Source organism: Toxotes jaculatrix, chromosome 17 (genome assembly GCF_017976425.1).
Source record: "Toxotes jaculatrix isolate fToxJac2 chromosome 17, fToxJac2.pri, whole genome shotgun sequence".
Taxonomy (NCBI): domain Eukaryota; kingdom Metazoa; phylum Chordata; class Actinopteri; family Toxotidae; genus Toxotes; species Toxotes jaculatrix.
Genome location: NC_054410.1, coordinates 3,231,024 through 3,253,921, shown reverse-complemented (window position 1 = coordinate 3,253,921; position 22,898 = coordinate 3,231,024). Strand labels below are relative to the sequence as shown.

General features: G+C 42.1%; 1 protein-coding gene across 1 annotated transcript in view; it reads left to right on the top strand.

Moving 5' to 3' along the window:
- Positions 1-22,601, top strand: part of gfra4a (GDNF family receptor alpha 4a) — a 108,671-nt gene extending 86,070 nt beyond the window's left edge. The window contains exons 4-8 of the mRNA XM_041060717.1: positions 2,670-3,009; positions 5,477-5,586; positions 7,333-7,467; positions 16,467-16,636; positions 19,377-22,601. Coding sequence (XP_040916651.1) covers positions 2,670-3,009; positions 5,477-5,586; positions 7,333-7,467; positions 16,467-16,636; positions 19,377-19,526 — 905 coding nt within the window. The 3' untranslated portion in view covers positions 19,527-22,601. The remainder of the gene's footprint in view (positions 1-2,669; positions 3,010-5,476; positions 5,587-7,332; positions 7,468-16,466; positions 16,637-19,376) is intronic.
- Positions 22,602-22,898: the final 297 nt, after the last annotated feature.

Sequence of the window (22,898 nt, the reverse complement as noted above, 5' to 3'; positions counted from 1 at the left end):
GGCTTCCTTCATTTCCATGGATCTACCCACAACACCTCAGCCAGCTATTTTCAAACCCCCTATGAATCTCAGCAGTGCAGTGTAGTGGTGATATCAGCACAGCACCATTCACGATTCCCAGAAAATCATCAGGCGCGTGGTAACATTCATCCTCGCCTCCTTAACCAATTCATTTTCTATGGGCTTGTTGTGCATAATTGAGTGAGATCACAGATTAGGGAAATGGGATAAACTGTCCTCACCTGTTTGTGGGAGACAGTGGGCGTGTAAAGGGGGAAAAATGCACACAAAAGCCATGAGAAAACAGTTTCAATTTAGTAGATGTCCCCTTAACACGCTTGATCATATGTTTTGTGACCTCATACATAAGCTGCTTATTAAAATGACACCGCTCGTTTTAAGCTGCTTTGAATTACAGCAGCACCAGACCTGCACTGTACAGCCTCCTCGTAAATTTCACTCCGGCGACTCCACGGGAGGTCAAAGTTGACATCCATGCCATGCATCTCGACAAGCTGACTGCCAAAACAACAGAGGCATGATTAATGGATGTTTTTCCGCCCTTATAGCATCTCTCCCTCAAACAGAGTAATGACCCTTTTCAAAGATGTAAGCCGCAGCTACAGCTCATCATATTTTGAGAAGCATTCAAACAACAACTTCACCCTCTGACAATTAATCAGTTAACTAAAGTCAGTGGTATCAAGGAAGTGTCTCTGTTAAAACACACTGGATGTTCTGCACCCAGGAATCATTTGCTTTTAGGAGTGGTTGAAATAGTTTTTCCTACTTCATGATTTGAATAGATTTTCTACTTCATGCACCAAGGTTGTAAGGCAAATACCAGCAGTTTTGTTTTCTTTGGGTCTCTGATGTAAGAGGTTGGTCAAAAGCTTTGTAAAGCAGTAAGGAATAATAGCTTGGATCAGATATGATACAGGGACCATTAAGGTAAACGTGCAGAGCCTTAAACTGAGGATGTTTACGTCCAGATTTGGCGAACAGTGTAGCACTTTTGTCCAATTTGAACAACAGTGGATGGACAGTGAGAGGACAATAATCAAAGACATTTCAGTAAGAGAAATGACCTGTACAGTAAAAGCAAGCAAACTCCAGACTCTTCAGGGCAACCTTTGAAACAGATGAACAGAATGAAGTTTGTGGGTGTGATCATCATAGTTAATAAAGGACAAATATATTAAAATAAAGTTAAATAAACCCAGTTCAAGTACTGGAAGAGAGTACTTAAACCTTAAACACATTATTTCAAGATTCACTGTGACAGTATTCTGGAGCCAAAACAACAGAATGTGTCGCTGTCCAAATAATCACATCAGTTGATATGTGATGATGAATATTACAGAGGCGGGCCTGAGACTGGAACACAAGTGAGAGCGTGTTCAGCCTCCAGTGGCTCCAGTGAGGAACAGCTCAGGACTGTGGTTGCACTGGGCAGCCCAGAGGTGTAAATGTGTATAAGGCATGAATGTGAAGCATGCTCCTGAATAAGAGCATGCATGCTCAGCAAGTCTCCTCTGAATAAATCATGGCTTAAAAAAAAAACAAATGACATGGATTTCTCATGAAAACGTATGTGCATATTCAGTTTCCCACACATGTGGCCACTGGATGCAATTTGTCATCCCACCCTGCAGTTCCATCAGGTCCTCCCATCCTGCCCCCGCCTCCCCTCTCAGCTGCTTAGCAGTTAAGTTGGGAATAACCTATGCTTTGTGATGGGTTGTTAGCTTGCTCTCCAAGGCCTTTAATATTTTATGTGACAGCTTGGTGAGAGCCGAACTCACCAGGAGACACAACTACAGGCAGTTTACAAACTAATGAGCGGCGCTATCTGCCAAAGGAGCTGAGTGTCATCATGGCCGTATTGACTGGGAGGTCGCTCGGGAAAAAAAAAAACACACGATGATGGATTGGGAAATAATGTGGCCAAAAAAAGATGGTTATGAAAGGGGGTTTCCACTGCCTCCACAGAGGTGGCTCATTACCACAGAAGACAGAGGGAGCATGGGCACTGAGGGAGGCAGAGATGGACAAAGTTGAGGAAGAATGGATGGAGGAGAAGGGAGAGAGAGCTCGATAGGGGAAAGGAAGAGACAGATGGAGTGGGGGTGATGGCAGCGCTGAGAGTAGCAGGCACACAGTGAGGGAGGAAGATGGCAAGGGAAGGAGGGAGTCAGGTGAGTCAGGGATGGACCCAGATGTAGGGTTGGAAAGATGGATAGATGGATGAAGGGGAAGGAGCAGTAATTACAGGCCTTGTGCGGTTGGAGAGCTGGAAGAGCCGCTTTTTCAGCGCTGCCACTCTGCATTAACCCAGCAGAATGAAATATTCAGCCATTAGGCCTCGGCTGAAACACATCCAGTGCCTGGGCTCATGCAACATTTAAACACCATTCATGTTCTATTCATTACAAGAGGGCTTATTACATATAATCATCATTTTAGTTTAGTCTGTACTTCAATAAACACATTTCTGTTTTCATCTGTAAATGCTACACTGCATGTGAGTGAAGAGGTGAGAGAAGCAAGTCAATACCAGCTCCAATTAGGCATTGAAATCATTGGTAAACATTGCCTGGGATTTGATTTTTCTCAGCCCACACAGAAGGATCAAATGCTTTCTGCCTTCCATTTGTGTCATCTTCTAGAGTCTGAAGTAACGACGGTGAACCGCTGCCTGGATGCTGCCAAGGCATGTAACATAGATGAGACGTGTCAGAAGCTTCGTACGGAATATGTCTCGGCCTGCATCCAGCCATCAGCCCGCTCGGGGCCATGTAACCGACCAAAGTGCAATAAGGCGCTGAGGAAGTTCTTTGACCGCGTTCCCCCTGACTACACCCACGAGCTGCTGTTCTGTCCCTGCACCGACACGGCCTGCGCGGAGCGCCGGAGGCAAACCATAGTGCCGTCCTGCTCCTACGAAGACAAGGACAAGCCCAACTGCCTGGCTCAGCTCCGGATCTGCAAGGCAGACTACGTGTGCAGGTAGAAATTTGAAATGTTGTCTTACATGCTGCCTGCTGCCAAGAACATTTTACTCTGAATTTCCTGAGTTGGCATCACTCGACTCACTGAACTGACAGTTTGCAGAATCTGTGGCTTCTTGTGCAGGCTCACAAAGCTGTTTTACATGTACACATTACATGAATGCTGAAACTTCTTCAAAACATGCCATAGTTATTAGATATTAGATACAATAGGATTCATACTCCCTTGACACTTGAAGTTGTTATGTTGTGACAGCAAACACTGATTGATTTGGAAGGTCCTGGTGCATTCAAGTGCTGCTCTGAAGCTCTGATGTCCCAGATTTAAAGCTTTCTTAAATGTTTTCTGCCAGTCAGAGACAGGAAGTAGACTTCCACATAAATGGAGACACAAGCTGTGATACACTTTATCAGTATGTCTAACTTGTTAGCAAACACTTGCCTGAGGTCACTGACATCCAGCATCTTGTCTGATCTGCCCACTCCTCAGTAAAACTATCCTGGGCTCTTTGTCTTGTTAGATGTTTGACCAGCTTCACCAGCCTCTTGTTTACTTTGGCTCTCTGCCATTTTCCTCTGGACAGGTATTCTACAAGCTGGAGGAGAAGTCTGTGAGGCCTACTACTACTGTTTAACTCAGCTTGCAGATCCAGCAGACATGTTTGTGTCCACCTGATGAATTAGACTCTTTTTTTTTTTTAGCTCTTGTTTGGTCTCCACCAACTCATTAGAAACAGCTTGCTTCACCAACTAGCTTTGGTCACTATGTCACCAAGCTTTTAGCACCACCTATTTCACAATGATGAGTGGATGGGTTTCACATTCTGGTTCAGGTGTTTAAGCTAAAGTATTTTAACTTAACAACTGCACATGAACGCACCAAGCAAAAAGACTTCAAATCAAACTACACTTTCATTTTTAACTTGGATCATTTAAAACAAAAGAATGATGCTGACAGGATCTGGATTACTTATCCAAGGAAGATACGGCAAATTGATGTTGATGACTGAATACAACATGTGGCAGTATGTTCACAACGGTTGTCTTCAGTATGAGGTACTTTGTCCCTCGGGACAATAAATGGCGTTGTGTATCTTGGAAGATAGGTTTGGCTGGTATGATATGTTCATTTAGATTTAATTAGTCAGCTGTGTTTGATTAATTCAGTTGTTATACTCATTAACTGTGTTTAATTAGTTCAATTAAATTCTGTATTCATTTTGTGGGGGAAGCAGCCAGGCAGCAAGCAGTCATGTGAAATAGTCATTATTAGAACAGCCATTATCACTTGGGATTCACACATGGCTTTGCTGCCAAAGTGCTCAGAAAACATGTATTAACATACAGCCAAGACACCATCAGGATCAGAGAGCAGTTTGCAGAAAGCTGACCCTCTGCTCAGGAGAAATTATCTGAATAAGAATATTTATTAAATCCCTGCGCACATGAGACGCTGACCAAAACAACGATTTCTTTCAAATTTAAACTGACTGTAAACATCCAATCGGAAATCTAACTATGTCATTTAAAGTCATTAATATTCAGACGGTGTGTTTCTCTCTGTCACTGGAGACTGAAAACATGGAGTTCTCAGACCCATCCAGTCAGCCTCCTGTCTCTGACAGCAAGTGGTCGCCAGCATTTAATCTAGTTCCTCTTCAAATGTCAGGAAGACAAAGGGCTTCATCTGTCATGGCTATCGATCAGGCATTATTCTCCGCCGCCGCCCCGATGGATGGCGCGTCTCAAGGCCCCCACGCAGCCCGCCAATCCCACACCAGTCAGCTGGCATTAACCGGCAGCCTGCAGAGGATGCCTTCACTTAGCGAACAGCCCATGAGTTTTACACACATCATTACAATGACATGACAAACGAGAGGAGAGCGGGGAGTTGTGGTGCCCTGAGGGGATCCTGTTGCAAATGCCAGTCGACGGGGGCTGATGATGTGATATGATGGCTGCGATAGCCTTGTACGATGATGATGATGAGGCTAGATGTCTGACCGGCTGGCACAAAAGGTGAAGGAGGAAAGGCAGAGCGGCTGTGGGAGGAAGTATTTATATGGAAGATCCATATTTGTCTAATCTCCTCACGGCCAGGCCTGCCAGACAGCACCCACGGTATTTAGAGAGCAGAGCCAAGGCCTTTCTTTGCCCCTCATTGACTCTTTACAGCCTGGCAACCTTCCAGAAGACAACAGGCTGGGGAAAGTGGGGAGGAAGGAAAAAGAGGGATGAATGTCACCAGCGGTGACTGGAGTGAGGTTGAACTGCTGCAGAGCAGGAAATCTTGAAGGGCAGAGGGAGTTACTGTAGGAGTATGGGTAGGTAGATGAGCGTTGTGGGTTTGAGATGCACATCCTGTTGTTGAGAGGAAGCACCGGTGCTGGCCAGCCATCAGTGACACAATGTGCGTGGCAGCCAAGCACGAGTAAATGATGGATGGCATGTTATTGCTCCCACAGGTCTCGCTGGGCACAGTTCCAGTATGATTGCCAACCCTCTGAGCAGAGCGCCAGTGGCTGCAAGCAGGAGAACTACGGAGCATGTCTACTTGCGTACACGGGCCTGATAGGTAAGAACTAAATCTTTCTGTGCCAGCTCTGGCTCACCCACCTACTGTGATGGATCAGGAACAAAAAGGTTTTAGAGGGAGGAAGGCGGAGAGCCGACAAGTGCACTGAACAGGACTCAAAAGAATGAATCAAGGATTGTGATGAGAAGCGTGGCCCAATGATCGATGGAGCGCTGATTAATGTGGCTGCATCGTGCCTGGCCAAGTCGCTGACATTATAAGTAGTGCAATTACAACTATTGACCGCTGTTTTGAGAGAATTATCCCTGACATGACGATGAGTGGGAGCGGGCAGAGGCGTAGAACACGTCTTATTGTGCTTTATATTAAAACTTAACAAAAGGTCACATAATGCACACAAGGTTGTTAAAAAACACTCCGTCCAAACGTGTCATTATGGGACAACAATACCACACTGAGCTGCTGAAAAAAAGAGAGAAAAGAGGCTGTTTGGTTTGTGAGGGACTGAAGGAGACAGATAAAGGAAGACAGAGACAGAAAGCTATGCAGCAGTCAGCAGCAGCTGGCCATTTTAGACAACTGAAGTAAAAGTGAGACTCTCAGGTGTTGTTGTTTGGAAGCTTGGGACCAGAAAATCGATGGAGGTAAATCAGAACTTTTTCGCCACACTGCCTCAAAGTGCAGCAATTTTATTTCCCACATCCTTTAAAAATACAAGCTACAAGGCTCTATTACCCTACCCAGAGAATGGCTTCCCAATCACTTCCTGCTGAAAAGGTCCAAAGGCAGAAAAGAATAAAAAGAATACATCTGTGAGACCTGGACTTTGCACTGTGGGTCGCTGCACTTATCACAGAGCACCAAGCTGCCTGCCTCGGCTGATATGCATGTTAGAAACTCTGAAAACTAAAGGAGAAGGTAAACAACTGGTTCTGTGCTCCTTGTTTGGACTTGTAGGATCAAATAAGACTCAATGAGAAACCAAGGGGAGGATACTGTATAAGCTAGCAGCTCTGTCGTTTCAAATAACTGCATGTCACAGAAGATCAGAGTATTTTTAGCAAATGTTATCTGGTTTCAAATATCCATTTCTTTGAAATAGTAAGCACACATACAGTACGACTTTGTTGGCTCAGTAATGTCGAGCCTTGCCAGCAATTGGGATGGAATCAGTCAACATTTGATCACCAGGCTGCTTAACTACACTGCCAGTATCCGTGTCTGTCTTTATACACTCCACTTTATACAGCTTTTGAAATTCCTCTCACTTCCTCTGACAGGGAATGCATTTACATGCACACTAATAACTCAGTCTTAACCTGATTAGGGCAATACTGTGATGATCGAAATTGCCATGTGTAAATGCCTTTATTTAATTATTGTAATCAGGGTAAGGTCATAATCAGGCTAAGCATAACAGGATTAAATCAGCCAGAATTCTGCTCGAATGTTCAATTTGTCGGGACATTAAACTCCTCCTTAGCTTTTTGTCTTTCTGTAAAAACTGCTCATTTCATGAGGCGTTCACAAGACAAACATCGCTCTGAGTGACACAGGGCCACAGGCTAAATAACCTGAATAAGAAACGACAGCAAAAAAAATGTAAATATTTCATTTAGATCAACTAAATAGATTCCTTCCTGTTTCTGTGATCTCACGGTCAGATTCAGTGATTGTGTTGTAAACCCAGTGATGTGAGAAGTTTTGCTTTAGTGTGCTAAACTGTTTTCGTATGCCTGCAAACTAACAGAAGTGTGTTGTTTACCCCTCTCCTCCCCTCTACAGGAAGCACAATAACTCCCAACTACCTTGACAACTCCACATCCAACGTGGGACCCTGGTGCTCCTGCGCAGCGAGCGGCAACCACAGGGAACAATGCAACGACTTCCTCGCTTTTTTCCATGACAATGTCTGCCTGAGTGAGTAACAGCTGCAGAGAGAGACCTCTGGCAACACAATAACAATAACAACCCCAACAAAGAACCAGGACAAGTGCGAGGATTAACAAAGTCTAACTTGTGAACAAAATAATCCATGACACTTTCATAGTGAAAACATCCTTTGATGTAGTGTAACACGACCGCGAGTCTGCCTTACATTAACTGCTCTCAGAACTCCATCTGTTGACATTTAGCCATCTGGTGAGTTGACGAAATGTACAGAAAATATAATGGAATAGTCAAACATGATTTTTATATTTTATTATTCAGCATTTACTCTCTTATTCAACTTTTTACTCTCTTGTTTTTTTTTGCAAAGATTTTGAGGAGAAGATTGACACCACCCCCGTGTCTGTGCTTCAGGCATGGAGGTTATGTTAGCTAGCTTCCATTATTTTATTTTAGAGTGTCTGAAAGCAAGGAGGAAACAGCTTCACCCAGAGTTATGCTGACTAAACATACACCTGTTTCCTCCTCCTAAACTGCCAATCTAACCTACCTGCCTGCCAGCTCTTTGATGCACATACAAGTGAGGTATCGATCTTTTCATCTACCTCTTGGCAAGAAAGTGAATAGAATAAATACAGTTAATACAATACAATATATGTATGTATGTATGTATATATATGTGTGTGTGTGTGTGTGTGTATCTCCTGCTCACACTGTTTAAGTGATCTCCAGACCATCACTTTGTCTTTATGTTTTCCATGTGTTTATTTCAGTCAATATTAATTTATTTCTTTGCACAGATAAGACTTGCAGACAAACGGGCCCCTGAGTGATGGCAGCAGTGACATTAACCAAACACTACAGCTGGTGGCACACAGTAATAGCTTATGATACGTCATGTTATTTTGTTTAATTATGCTTAGAAACTTATCACTGCAGAAAGCTGCAGCACAAATGATAAAGCGAAGATATGAGTGACTGATAAACTGAAGCTTATGTTACACAAGGATTATCCTCCAATCCTCTTTAGTCCTCTGCCTTTTGTTGTAGCTTTTATTTGTCCAACAGCGCCAATAAACCAGCTGTGATGATAGGAGATCATCCCTCTGTATGAGTGATAGCACCAGTGACAGAAGAATGACACCAGTGACAAAGTAATACTAACTGTAGCTGCTGGTGTCACAGCACATGCTGGAGTTTATTCTGGGTTATTATTATTTCTAACAACAAAAGAAGACGAGTTCTTGCAAAGCTGTCGGCATGAGTAACAACACCAGTGACAGACCAATGACACCAGTGACAGTACAAAGCAAACTGCAGCTGCTGTCATGTGGTGACAAAGCAGAATGTCATTCTTTGTTGAATTTATACAAGGCTGTGTCTTAGTTCAATTATGACAAAAAGAAAAAAGCGTTAGCTTCTCATCAGACACCACACAAGTGGCCTTTTAGCCCTGATTCCGTCAGATTCGGCTGCGTCACATTCTGGCTCGATTGCACCTCCCAGAAACGATCCGATCACTGGAGATTCTCACCCACTGCATACAGGATTAAAACTATAGCCTCAAAGTATGTTCCCACATAAATTATAAACGCACAGCAAATGTGTATTCAGTGTCCTTGTATAACACAAAAACATGTAGGCAAAACAACTCATGGCAGAGACCTACAACCATGAGCTGCAAATTCTAGTCGTTTTGTTAAAAGTGGGTTGAATCTGGTTGAAAAATGGACGCTTTTTACGAGACTGTCCTCCCAAGGAACAACTTTATTGTAACCATGACAACAAAGTTTCCCTAAACTTAACAAAGGAGTCATTTTAACACAGACCACGACCTTTACCTAAACCTGACCCTGTAGTTTTTGTACCTGAACATAACCAAACGTTTTCAGAAGGCACAGAAAATGTTATGGAAAAGTGTGGCAGGAGGTGAAGGTGTGAACTTTTCACTCGAGTTCTCTCTTTCATTCTTCACCTGCTTCTGTGACGTGCTTTCGAGGAGAGGCTGACAGGGTTTGCCGTCATCCCCATTTGTTAAATTCAATGAGTTGAGAATACAAAGACATGCCACTGAGTTTTTGGAGAGGGATCAGGGAGGCAGTGTGATGGAACCTAAAGGAGCCTAAAGGAGGCTTCAAGCGTGGCCGTTTGGAACAGCTATAAACCCTTCTGCCTGTAGACATAGTCGGACCAAACGTCATGCAGCCTAGTTTGTTTCAGGTCTACCGAACCCTTTATTATCCCTTCAGAGGAGCCATGTAGCAGCCATTAAAAAAACAATAGAAAACACGGAGGACATAAATACAGCAATATGTGTGTATTGGTGTGTATAATACCTAAAACGTCCACCACCTGCCCCAGTTATACCTGGCATGCATCACTTGGCAAGATGATGAACTTTGCTAAGATGCTTCTGTTCTCCACGTAACCAACTTCAGACAGTAAATGAAATGTACATTTTCCTGTAGTGAGCTAAACCTCCCAGAGTCGTCACATATGTTTTTCAGCTGGTTGATGGATGTGTTGTTTCTCAGTGAAACTCCTCATGTGCATCCTGCAGCCAGGACTCACACTTGCTAAGGCAGCTCCTGCGTGCTGTTTACTGTAAGCTCCTTAGAGACCCAGAAAAACAAACCTCAGACTGACTGGCCTCATTTCCCTGTGCCTGAGCAAAAAAACCCCCCAAAAAACAAACTCTCCTCTCCTCCTGCCTGAGCAAATGGCTGAAGCCAAACAGCGCATACGTGATAATAAGGATGAACAAGTTTCTAATGGGAGAGGCGATTCATGGACCAGCAGCGCACGTCGCACTCTCATCTCAACTGGAGTTCAGTCTCGTTTGCCAGGCGCAGGCAGGCCACACTTCTATTTTGGGGAGAAAGTGTACATAATGATTTGGCAAGGAGAGTTTGGATTCAGGCCAATAATTGGGAAAATGAATCCGCCCTGGGAGAGCTCCTGAATGTCTTTCTTTCACCCATGTTCCCCAAGTATTCACAGCGCACAGAGAATGAAGTGCTTTTCATTTTGACTAGAGCCAAAAGACTCTCCTGTCCTTTAGTGATGGTTCTGTTTAACAAGTGGACAGTGCCACTGTCGATTAAATAAGTCCTCCTGGTCTCTTTTGGTGCTTACATCTTTTTGTGACTGAATTCAGCATTATTTTGTGCGGCGGACCCCCCCCCCCCCCCCCCCCCCAGTGCTGCTGCTCCGGGGCCTGCGTGCTGAGACAGGACTTCAGATGGCCTTTGATGACTTTGTAATTGAGCGTAATTTGGTTTCCTGCCTCAGAACTAATGAGGTGGACAGAGAGAACAGTGGCAGGGAAGAATACAGTCGTTTGCGGATAGGGGAGGGGGAAAACTGCTGAAAAAATTCCCCCTCTCTGGAGTGAGCGCGCTCAGGTTTTAAAAACAGCTGTCACCCTGCCTTACCTCCTCATCACAGCAATAATAACCACATCACTATGCAGAACAGCAGCTCTGGACTTCTTCGTTCTCTGAAAGCTGAGTGTGTCAGGGAAAAACGAGAGGACAGATGGAGGTGAAGCTCATTTATTTCTGCAATTATTTTAGTTTTTCTTGGAAGTTAAATTGGTAGTGTAACTGGAGGAAGTGAGAGTAACCAGCGATATGTCAGGTAGGTTGGGGACAGGAAGGGGGCGTGCACAGTATGTGCTCTGTGGCATGGCTTCAGGTGAACCTATGAAGTCAGTTTAAAAAAAAAAAAAAAACACAAGCCCCTTAAAAGTCAAAGAGATGTGAGATGGTGGTGCTTAAACAGCCGTGTCCAAACATTTACAAAGGAACTGTCACAACAGCTTACCACTGAACGTATCAATTGGCACTTCATCTCTGCGTGACGGCGGGTGGCAATGCACGGTGGCGAGCAGCTGGAGTTGCTCCCCTCGCTTCTCTCATCCGTCAGCCTGCCAGGGGATCGCTGCGCGCTGCCGAGTGCTAACTGCGCACTCTGAGCACGGCGGCACACTTTCCCACCTGTCCTACCAATTCTAATGACCCACAGCACCATTAGCACGCTGGTCCACAGCCTCTGCTGCAAGGTGCTGATGTGCACACACCCTCAATCTGTTTTCCTCACTATTGACTCGTTTCTGTTGTGTTGCAACTTTCAGGTTCTCTAATTAGTTGCAGAGCTGGCAACAAAAGCGCGAGGGTCACCCGTCCACCAACTCCATCTCTGTCTTGTAGTTGATGCTCAGTTTTCTCCGTTCAGGTGGACAGAGTCGAATCAAGGCTCTGCATTGATTGCTGCAGAATCTTGTTTGCAAAGGCAACTAACTACCTTAGGAGGTTGGATCAATTTGTTATGATCCTGTGAGAAATCAGTATTTGTGTGTCACACCCTGATACTCAACCGTAGGCTTTGAAATCCCGTCACTAATAACCAGCGAGTCACTTCTGAAATCTGAGGGTTTTTGCTGGGAACAGATGGAATAATGGTGTGATTTTCATGTCTAAGCGCCCACATCCATCTTACAGTATAAGCCGGGGATATTAATTGATGAATCTCTCATTCATGTCTTCATTTGAGCATATTTTAATTGAAATGACTTTCATGCACACGTAATTGCTGCCGAGTAGCCCATTAGCCGAATGAGAATGAATGCTCCTAGAATATTAATTCATCATATGATCATAAGTCATTGCGGTTGTGGAAAATCCAAGAACTTGATGTAATGGGTTTCCTTTGGGCTGGATAAACCCATATAAATCCACCAGACAGTAAATTATACATAGTACAAAATGTACTTACTGTAATATTCCTCCCAGTGAAAGCCTATTTAAATATTCACCATGATCATTATATCACATCATTACGGACAACTGACAGATGAAAAATTGAAAGGCTGACTGGCGTTTTAAATCCATTTGTGAGGAACTAACTTATCTAAGTCCAATGTTATTATTCTTTTTAGGAAATTGAGGTTTCAATTGTATGACTTTGTCTGTGCCATCCCGCTTTCTGTGGGATAAAAATAATTAATAAAATAATTAAAAAGTAAAAATATTTGGCCATCCAGAGAATCGAGACTCTCTGAATCATCCTTGTTAAACACTTGCTGTTAGCGAAGGCAGTAAACCGTCATCTGTGTCAGTCAGGTGAGGATTCAAACCCCACACATGGAAAACATCTGTTTATTTAGCTGAATTAAATCCAAACCTGAACATCTGCTCTGTTACACCTGTGAAACACAGAAAAGATTCACGTTTCTTCCGTCATCATTACAAATATGCAACTGTCTCAGAAACAAAGACTAACACCTAGTAGTTTGTGTAAATCCACAGATTAGTTCATGTACTGTGAAGATTTGGCAGCAAGGCACTGAACCCAGGTATTAATAATTATTTCCAAGTAGTAAAAAGTTTTGCTTTTAAGCTTTTACTTGTATTAATAAAGGCTCTCGTTTAGGCTCTTTGGACAACAGAACATGCAACAACCCAACATTAACAGACAGGATCTGGCTCTTTAGCTGCTAAATGTTCGGTACAGTTTATGAAGGAATGCACTTTTTTACGTTTGACAACTGTGAGTTTATAACTTCATTCTTACTCTTGCAAAGTAAAAAGTAGCAAGGACAGTTTCTTTAAGGAACAACTTGTCAAATGCTGCTTTTATCAGTGACACTTATTTTTTGTTATATACTGTTCTGTAGGATGGATGGTGGACCCCACCTGCTGTACTGTAGCATTTACTTTGCCTTTCAGCCGTACCACCCACTTTACATCACCATCCGTCAAACGTGCTCTGAAAGTTTTAACTGTAACATAATGGTACAGTTACAATTCAGATGAAATCCACTCTGGAAAGTGTTTTGAACTGACAGCTGAAAGATGGGTCGTGATTTCAGAAAATGCTCCGGGTAGCGACGGCGGGAGATGACGTAACTTTTCATTTTGGTACATTTGTTGAACATAGTTGTTCACTGCTGTTTCTGGCTGGCAAATCAAAATCTATTTATAACATTGCCATTGTTTGGCGAGCGGATGTCATGGCTCAGCTGTCGTACTGCCTTGTGTTCATGTGTTCACCTGTGAGTAGTGATGTCAGACATATTCTGTGAGCATAGAGTCAGCTTTGTTCTCAAGTGTTTGCGTTCACATACATTCGTTATATCAGGCTGCCAGTGATAGAGACATTGTGAGGTGTCTGCTCTCCCTTTATCTCTGTTAACCAAAGGTGATAACAGGAGCAGCAACAACCAATCAGTGAGCTCTCTTGTTGTATCCAATCAGCAACTACATTCCCACTCTTTCATAACTTTATTGAGTAAGTCATAGTAGGTGTGTCTTTAATGGAAATGGTAGTGCACTTTTTCATTTCTGAACTGTATTTTCATTAATTATTGGAATTTCATTATATGATTAATTCCTACTTTCCACTTTAATTTCTGCAGCAAGACTTTCAGCAGTGGTTTGTGTGCGTCGGCACTCCACTGCCCATGACGTACTGAAGAGCGAATCCGGCCAGGCTGAGAGGGTCTGAGTGCGTGTCCTTGGTTTGCAGTATGAAAATCCTACAGTATAATTCATAGAATCTTGACCTTACTTTGAAATCAATCATCATGATAAAATCGAACACTCTGCTTGTATAAGTTTCACCTAAATTATAAATTGCACAAGGCATGAATTTAAAAACGGAAAAAAAAAAGCTAGAGAAGGACCTTCAGTTCCAGGACACAGTATATCCATCATCAGCTGCAGGTTATTCTGGAAGGATTCATTTTAACTCACTGTTCTGTTCACTATGATGACTCAGGTGCTTAATGCAGCTGATTGAATGTTGTTATTGCCTGAATCCTTGATTCACTAAGAGCAATATGTTAGTATGTGCCAGTGTCAAGTAGGGGTGGTTAATCGATTATTGAGGTCTCGATTAGATTACCAATCGATTATTGAGTTTCCATCTGTAACCCAAAATACACCATAAATGTACTGGACCATTAAAAAACAGTCGGCTGCTGAATTACTCAACTTCTCTTTTATTGATAATCTCAGAGCACCTTCACTATGGTGCAGAACAGCTGTAACTTCCAAATTATTTTTTACTCGCTTCAGATGTGGTCTTTCACCGGGGCTAATTTTGTTGTCACGTCTCATGGACGTTGATCCGGTGCAGTGACAGGCTTCGGGCGGTTGTCTTTAGCCCACGCAGCCTCCTCTGGATGGAAAGATGAAAGATGGAGCTGGATGGATTGGTTGGCTGCCGGTTAATGGTTTTTCTTCGTCCATTTCATAGAGGCCAATCAGAGCAGTAACAGATACAGAACACTTTGTGTCTGTTTAAAGAGCCAGATATTGTCTGATGCATTTTCTGATCTTTTGCACTGACGATCGAGTTTGGTGCTGATCCAGGATGTAGAGAGAGCTCCGACTGTCAGTCACCTAACCTGGTTTTATGGGAAGAATCAGTTTTACTTCAGCAGCCGGCGTCCATGAGATAACTCGCCAAACTTTGCAGCTCTTTCGGGGGAAACACCTGCTACGACAAGAAGACGCTTGAAAACCTCCTTGGACGAGCAGCACAAAGATGAGATTTATGTTTTACTGGAAGCCAAACACCCATAGTATCCTCAGTCTGTGTCTCACAAACTGTCATACTTATCATTACTTTCTCTCACAGGCACTATTATTATTTCTCATCTATACAACTATTCTTTTCACATAGACTATAATTTATTTCTTAGACATAGTATCAGTCTCTCTCACACGCACCATAATTCTCTAACAAACAATTTATTCTTTCTCATTCACACCACTTGGCTGTCTCACTATACTGAGGTAATATTATGATGGTGTATAATTTATAGCCTTAGGAATCTCTCCTACATTTATACATATTTTTTGACAACTGACAACAGCACGGTTATATTTACATTGAATACCCTACAGCATATCCTGCATGTACAGAATAGTAAATGGAGGCTGATTGTAAATGCAGCTATAGTGTTGAAAACAAGCAGGAAGGTCAGACATGAGTCATTTTCACTTGAAATATTCACCTCAGTGTTTTAATGCTACCCCACAGCTGTTTACGTAAGCTAGTCAGCTAACCTGCTGACCAGGAATGGATTAAAAAAAAAAATTAACTCAATGCTCATTAGTGTTCATTATTTTATATAATGACCAGAGTTCTCATTTTGCTGTACAAATTTGCCAGTAAGTGGGGTGGAATTATGTCTGACTTGCCTCTAAGATTAAAACCAAAGCTTCAATCTGCCATTGACTCGGGCACTGTTCAAATTTGGCCAAAATGATGGGATTTTCCATTTTAAATTTTACTCGTAGAAAAGTTAATTCCTGCTCACCCAACTCTCTGTTCTCTCTTGTGTGATGGCAGACTGCAGTATTTTTGCCTTAAGAATAATACATTTAAACTTATTCCCCAGTCATTTGAATAACATATGTTACGCACTTTTTAGGCAGGTTGTCACACTGGTGACCCAGAAAAGCATTGAGATGTATAAATGTGAAAAATCTGAACTTCCATTATCCAGAAATCTGCTCTCTGTGGAAGGAGCATTCGCCTCTGTTTCAGGGACAGTTAGTAATTTTCCCTTTAACCACGGATGCATCATTTTCTTTATGCAGAAAAGTGTTCATACTTGAATTTTGATTTGTTCAAAGATTCGTGTTTCAGCACCTTTTTGATTGCGGCTGATGAGACAGATGTGCTTTTATTTCAAAATCTTGCCAAATGCAGTTAGAAATTAATGTTTCAGACTAAAGGAGAACACAGTCATTCAGCCGCCTGATGGCTCTGTCTGAAAGGCTGAGCTTCCCTCCCATGCCATGACCACATCTTAATTACAGTCCAGAGTACATAATTACAGAGTGACCAAAAATTTTAAAAAGAGTCATGCAGGGAAAAAAGCAAAGGGAAACTTGAGGTGATGGCTGATGTGAAAATGAGCAAAGTTTTCCCCTGTAGCACAGCGTCGACGTGATCTATTAAGCTGCCAGTCATGTCTCTTTAAAAACCACGTCTCTGCCACTCTTGTGTTCTAGAAAATGCAATCCTGGCCTTCGGGAACGGCACGGATGTAAAAACGGGCGCCAGCCAACCCGGCATACCCAGTCCAGCAGCGGACAACCAGAGCCCGTTCCTGGCAACCACCGCCCCGGGCGTCTCCATGGAAACAGAGCAGAACATTCTGCGAGCACAGATACCTACTCAGGTGAGACAAGATGGAAGACTGAAAATGTGATGTACAACCTTTTCCATACACAGAGGCGGTTTCAGACAGTGTCCGGTACAAAGTCAGTCACACTAAAGTTGAGATGAAGAGAATCTGTTTGCTCACGTGCACAAAATGTAGATTGTCTGTGTTCAAATTTTAGATGTAAGATTTTTGTATTATGTAACTTAAATTCAAATTATGTAAATTTTTACATTTATATTCATTTCGCTGCTACTTTTATCCAAAGCAAAAATCCAAGGCACAGTAGTTCAAGGAGAAGAAATCGAGAATAAGAACCACCATTCTCAGTTTTGATAAAGTGGCTGATAAAGTCAATACACTGGGCTCTGCTGCCCACTAAAGACTAACCTACTGTTTGTCATGTAGGGATGTTTGAATGAATGAACGAAGCTTTGAAGCTTTAAGACGATGTAACTTTATTGATCCCAGTGGGGCCATTAAATCTGTGCAGCTGTAAAAAGATTCCACACAAAGTAGAAAATAAAACAACATAATGAGAATATAAAAGTTAAGACAAATGAAACAAACAGTAAAATGGAATGTAAACAAATGCTTTATATAAACTTATGTTAATGATTATCTAAACACATTAGGTAGACTTTACTGGAGGAGCATATACAGAATGAGTATGGATCACTAACCAATGGATGAAACAGTTCCATATAAATGTTATTTGCACCATGATTACAAATGTAAACACAGACTTAAAATATGCAACATACTCTAAACAATTACATACATAAACATGCCATCAAAAAGTAAAGTGAGTAAAAGTTTCTGTGGATGTTATTAATTAGCGGGATCATTCTAAAAGTTTCTGTAGTTACTGACTTCCACCAAACTGTCAGCAGCGAGTTGTAGGATCATCAGTGTGAGATGTGTCAGAGGACACTTTGAGGAACTGTGAACATATAAAACAACTGTCCCATATTCATAACTGCTTCATCAACAGTATAAACATGATGTTCTGTAAACATCATTAATGTAACCCATACAATGGAGACAAAAAGTAAACAACAGTTGAACATAAATTTTAATGTGGACAGCCTGTTTTGCATTACACACAGTATTTTAGATTTTAATAACGAGGGGAAATTTATAAATAATATACTTCACTTCAGGCTAAGGAAATTTGTTCCATGCATTTGGTTCCTAATGAGAAACCCAGAAATGCTGTAGATAAGATAATTGACAGTCTGCCAACAGATATAAATAAACTTCACTGGCTAAATGTATAACTAGGCCACTTACTTATTTCCAAAGGGAAAGCTGAAGAAAATTGCCAAAAGCCCAAATTACACGTTCTCGCCTCAGGTCCCCTGAACGCCTCATCCCACACACGATTGTTTCAACAGTGTGTATCATCCTCTGACTGCGTCCGAGTTCGTGTTATGGTCCAGAGATAAGGTAAACAGAACAGCATCGCTTTGTTAAACATGGACATTATGTCACCTGATAGCCGAGTATCAACTCAGGATCAAATAAAGTGTCACCGAGGCGACACCAGTCAAGAGTTAATTAAACCGGTAAATTAGCTCCGAACAGCTGCCTCAGGGTCACATCATCACACGGTCGACTCTTCAACCAGCGTCCTGTCACATTTAAATGACTGCCTCTGATAAATCAACAAAAATTAAACTGACACTGGAGATGTTGCTGAGCGTTTCAATCAGCTCTGGTTTGTCCACAGCAGCAAGAATGTGAAGAGGGAAAACTAAGCTAACTAAGAAGCTAAATTACGTAATGTTACTGCTCATAGTTTTCCATTCCAATGTTTTAAACACGACAAAAATACATGTATTTTCAGAATCATGTCCCTTTATATATTTGAAAAGCTCATTGATTTTAATTTGTATGTAAATCAGAACGTTTCCTGTGTGCTCTGATTGGTGGGTTTTTCCCAGATGAGAGCCTGTAGCCTTTCTATGTATGCTGTAGTTCTTCTACATGAACTTTGTCTGATGAAAGTCTTTTATTTTTAACATTCAATTTTGGTCTGAGTAACCTTTTTTGGTAGTACAGTAATATTAATTATATTTATTGAATTTATTATGTTAATGCTAAACTTATCTCCCATAAGCCGCTCGAGTCCCCCCCAAGTTAAGTTTTCAACATGTCGTTGATCGCTCACTTTACTCAGCAGTTTTTCTTCTTGGGCCTTAATCACATAAAGTTCATGTAGACACCAGTAAAATATATATAAATGTAAACTGTGTCTCGTCCAAGAGCCAGCAGCACCTTCTCTTTTCTTTTATAGATAATGTTACTAATAAATTGGTTCTTTCACAGTCCAGTGTTCCAAACCTCTGTAAACCCAAGAAACCGGAAGAGTGGAGGGGCAGAGAAAACAAACTGAAACAGGAAAGAGAGCCACTGATATCTGCTGGGTTAACGATGCTGGGGTGAAAAAGATGGAGAGAGAAGAAGGGAATAATCTAAAGATAGAGTTCGGCTGAATGAAGAGTGTGTTCTGAATGTGTTTGCTAACAAAAAAAAACCCTTTGCTGTGAAATTGTGTCTGGCTGATAAGCAGCAATGTCCTCGGCTCCACTCGTCTTATTTTAAACTGTGGATGTGGAAAATCTGGCCATTATACTCACACAGTTACTCATAAAACTTCTCTTCCCTGATCAGTTTTTTTTTCCTGCTGCTTGTGCTGAAATGATGTTGAACGTGGAGGCACGTAACTAATCGCAACCAATCTGTTTTCTTTCAGGTAAACGAGAACGACAGATTGTGGGGCGACGAGGGAGACTCCACTCTTCCGTCTCCGGGTCTGTCCGACCGCAGCGCCGAGCCCATCGGCCCGTCCCTGCTTCTAGGCCTCGGCTGGCTGCTGCCCACCCTGCTGCTGCTCTCCGACTAGAAAGAGGCCTCATGTGGCCTCCACGGACAAAACTCCAGCCCCGGGGGGGAGGGTGGGGGTGAGAGAGGGAAAGAGCCATTTCTATGTGTCAAATGATGGTTAGGGAAAGGGTCGACTCTGTCCCACCCTGCTCCCCTCTCCCTCTCTGTCACAAAAATCACTTAATCTCTTTTTGTGAATCATGACTCAGAGCAGATGTGTTGTGCTGTGCAGCCCACGCCCTTGAGAAGACGACCACCAGAGAGGGCGCCGGTACTGCACCATGGGGGGGGGGGGGGAGAGGGGGGGACAGGAAGTACACACTTCATTTCTTGCTTCACGCCTGCTCAAACACAAACTGTTACAAACGACTCACACGCAGACTTTGCTCATCCGAAAATAACGTCCAAGCTACAGTGAGAAGGGTCAGTGGGTTCAGAATGTGTACAGTGAAGAGACACTGAAGATGCAGTGCAGCAAAACTATAAAATATATATATATATAAAAACCACAAAAAAAACATTTTTTTGTCCTTGAACATTCCTTGATGTAAAAGAAAAAATATTAAATGTTAAGACTTTTCTCTCAGACGAACTGTGATGAAGTGTTACGTGAGATTTAAGGTGGATGTGTGTATGTCCTTCCACATGCAGCACTCTGCTCCTTCAGCTTCGCTCTTTGTTTCAATGCCACAATTTTAGTTTTGATCAGACATAGTTTTATCGCTCAAAATGCTACAGTTAAGCACATTACAATCAAGTCAATCACAATGAAATTCTGACTGTTGTTGTGTTTTAAATTGCAGGTATGAAGAGTTCATTTCCAAATCCAAAAAAATATATAAATTATAACTGAAATTTAACTTATAAAACAAGATTAAGTTGATTTCCCAAAGTCTGTAAATGTGTTTTATTTTGTAAAACAAGGAACTACATTGCTTCTTAGCCTTTGACGTGTTGTAATTTGTTTTAATTTTAAAGCTATAAATCATGTCACAGGAGTAGACGTCACCTTTTTTTTGCAAATGGTGGATACCTCACTTTGGAAGGGTACTCTTCATATAATCACGCATTAAGCTTTAAGTGTGAAGACCTGACAAATGTTTGGGTTTGTTCCTCTTAAAATGTAAAAAAAAAAAAAAAAAAATTGGTTTTGGTGAAGCGACAAGAGATGGAGACAAGTTTCTATTTTTTAAAATGTGTGTGGACTTTGCTGCAGAGAAAACAGATACCTGTCGACAAGTTTGTGACCAATCATGCTTTGCTGTCGCAGGACTGTTGGCTGCCCGCCTGCTGGGACTCTCCCCTCAACGTGGGACATCGGAGGATTCACAATATGTACTGTAGAAGCACAGCTCTGCTTCGTAAAGTTCTAAAGGGTGAAATGTATGGTAAGAGATCGAGGAACGTGTCATCTTCATTACTGCCATTGAAGACTGCCACTCTGTTATCTGAGGAAACACCAATTAGTTTATCAGCATTGTTAAATGACACAATATGTGCTGATTTTAACACAAAGAGAAAATGCGTGGCCCAGAGCTACAAGCAGACCTGATGAAAATGACACATTCTAGTTCATGTTGGACCTAACAAAGCTAACACACTATAAGCTCATAATGTTGTCGTAACAGCACAAGACTTGTTGGATTTTGCCTGCCAAGTTCTACAAGAAGGACAAAAAAACTGTTTATACCTCCTCAGTGATGCCCACGTAGATCTGAAATTAGGGTTTAAAGGACCTAAAGTGTTACTCATACAACAAAAAAAAAAAATGGCCGGGTCACCACACAAAATTTTCTCACTCACCCCTAATGGTATCTATGCATGCAGATGGTTCAGTTGTATCTGCCCAGGTTTTGAGACATCGCTCTGAAATTGCTGTCACCATACAAACACATAAAAAAAGGTGAATGACATTTAATTTGTCCTTTGCTCACAACATTAAAAAGCTGTTTTCTTTGGGATTGGTGTCGTGTTCGAACGGCATTTTCCGTTCAGGCTTGCATTACTTTAACAGAATCATGTGCTCAGTTACAAACAGCCTGATTTTATGCAGAATCTCGTGATTGTTTTGAGTTTCAGGTTAGAGAGAAGTCGAAATGAGTGTAGTCACAAAAGCATTTTTCCTGCAATTTCTTGGCATCATTTCCAACATACAGTACAAGGAATTACATGGAATTAAGAGTTTTATTAGCCTGTTTTCTAACTTGTTTAAAGGAGCATAAAGTGTGTTTTTGGGTTGAATTGTCAAGGACGAGAGAAGAAAGTCTCTACACACTGTCCACACTAAGCTCTGCAGATTCTTGTGGAAGTTTAAAAGGCAGATATCTCAGAGCTTGGGCGAATAAAATCCAATCTCTCTGCATGGCTAGATACAGTGCCGTGACACATGAGAATTTTTTTTTTGGGGGGGGGGATTTGAGCGAACTAACCCTTTAAACTTTCAAATAAAAAGAAGTCACCAAAACTGCAGTTATGTGGTTTCCTGGTGATCAGAGTGTCTGAGTGATACCTCTGGTTTTCACAGGGCCTCTGTCTCTCCAGCTGAGGCCTGTCGTCCCGTTTTTGATTTGTCCTGTGATTTATCAGTCCACTGGTTTCGCACCACGTCCTCTGGCGCCGTGAGATGACTGACCATACTGATTCCTGCTGGTCTGCACCAGCAGAATCCCAGATGTGACATGTGTCACTTCCTGCAAATAAAGACGACATTGTAAATGGAGGTGAATTCTGACCAGTTTTCTTGTGCAGAGGGGAGGGACGTTTTTTCACCTGTCTAGAAATTTTTTTGTCCCCTGACAAGACGTGACCCCCCCCTCCCCCCGGCCGGACTCATCTAATTTCAGCATCACCTCTCTGTATTTCAGACGAAGTGCTCAACCTTTTCCTCCCTCTAGCAGAGCCCCTGGCGTTGAGTTGAAAATCCATTTTCCATCACACACAGGGCGTGATTTGTAAAGATATTATAGTATATTGTATATACTACACAGTGTATACCATATATATGATGTCTATAAAATTCATACCTTGGGTAATGATAAAAAGGATTTTATCCAAAGATTTGCTTTTGATATGTCAGACAGAGAAATTCACTGAGAGACTGATTCTGACATCAAAACTTTTCAAAGCACAACTTTGAGCACAAACTTGTGCATCACAAACTTTAATAAATGAGACCCCTGGTGTAAACAAACCCAGAGCAAATTTGTGTTTCTTGTGTTCTAGCCTACTGTATACCTTAAGGCTATGGTGCAAGGGCACATTTTTGAGGTAGCTGAGGTGAAGCAAACTGCAGCTGGAAAACATGGCTAAAAAATGGAAAATAATCTGAATTAAAGTTACAAGCAGTGATGGGCGGGCCCTCGCACCCCTTGCGAACCGCAGGAGTCGCAGA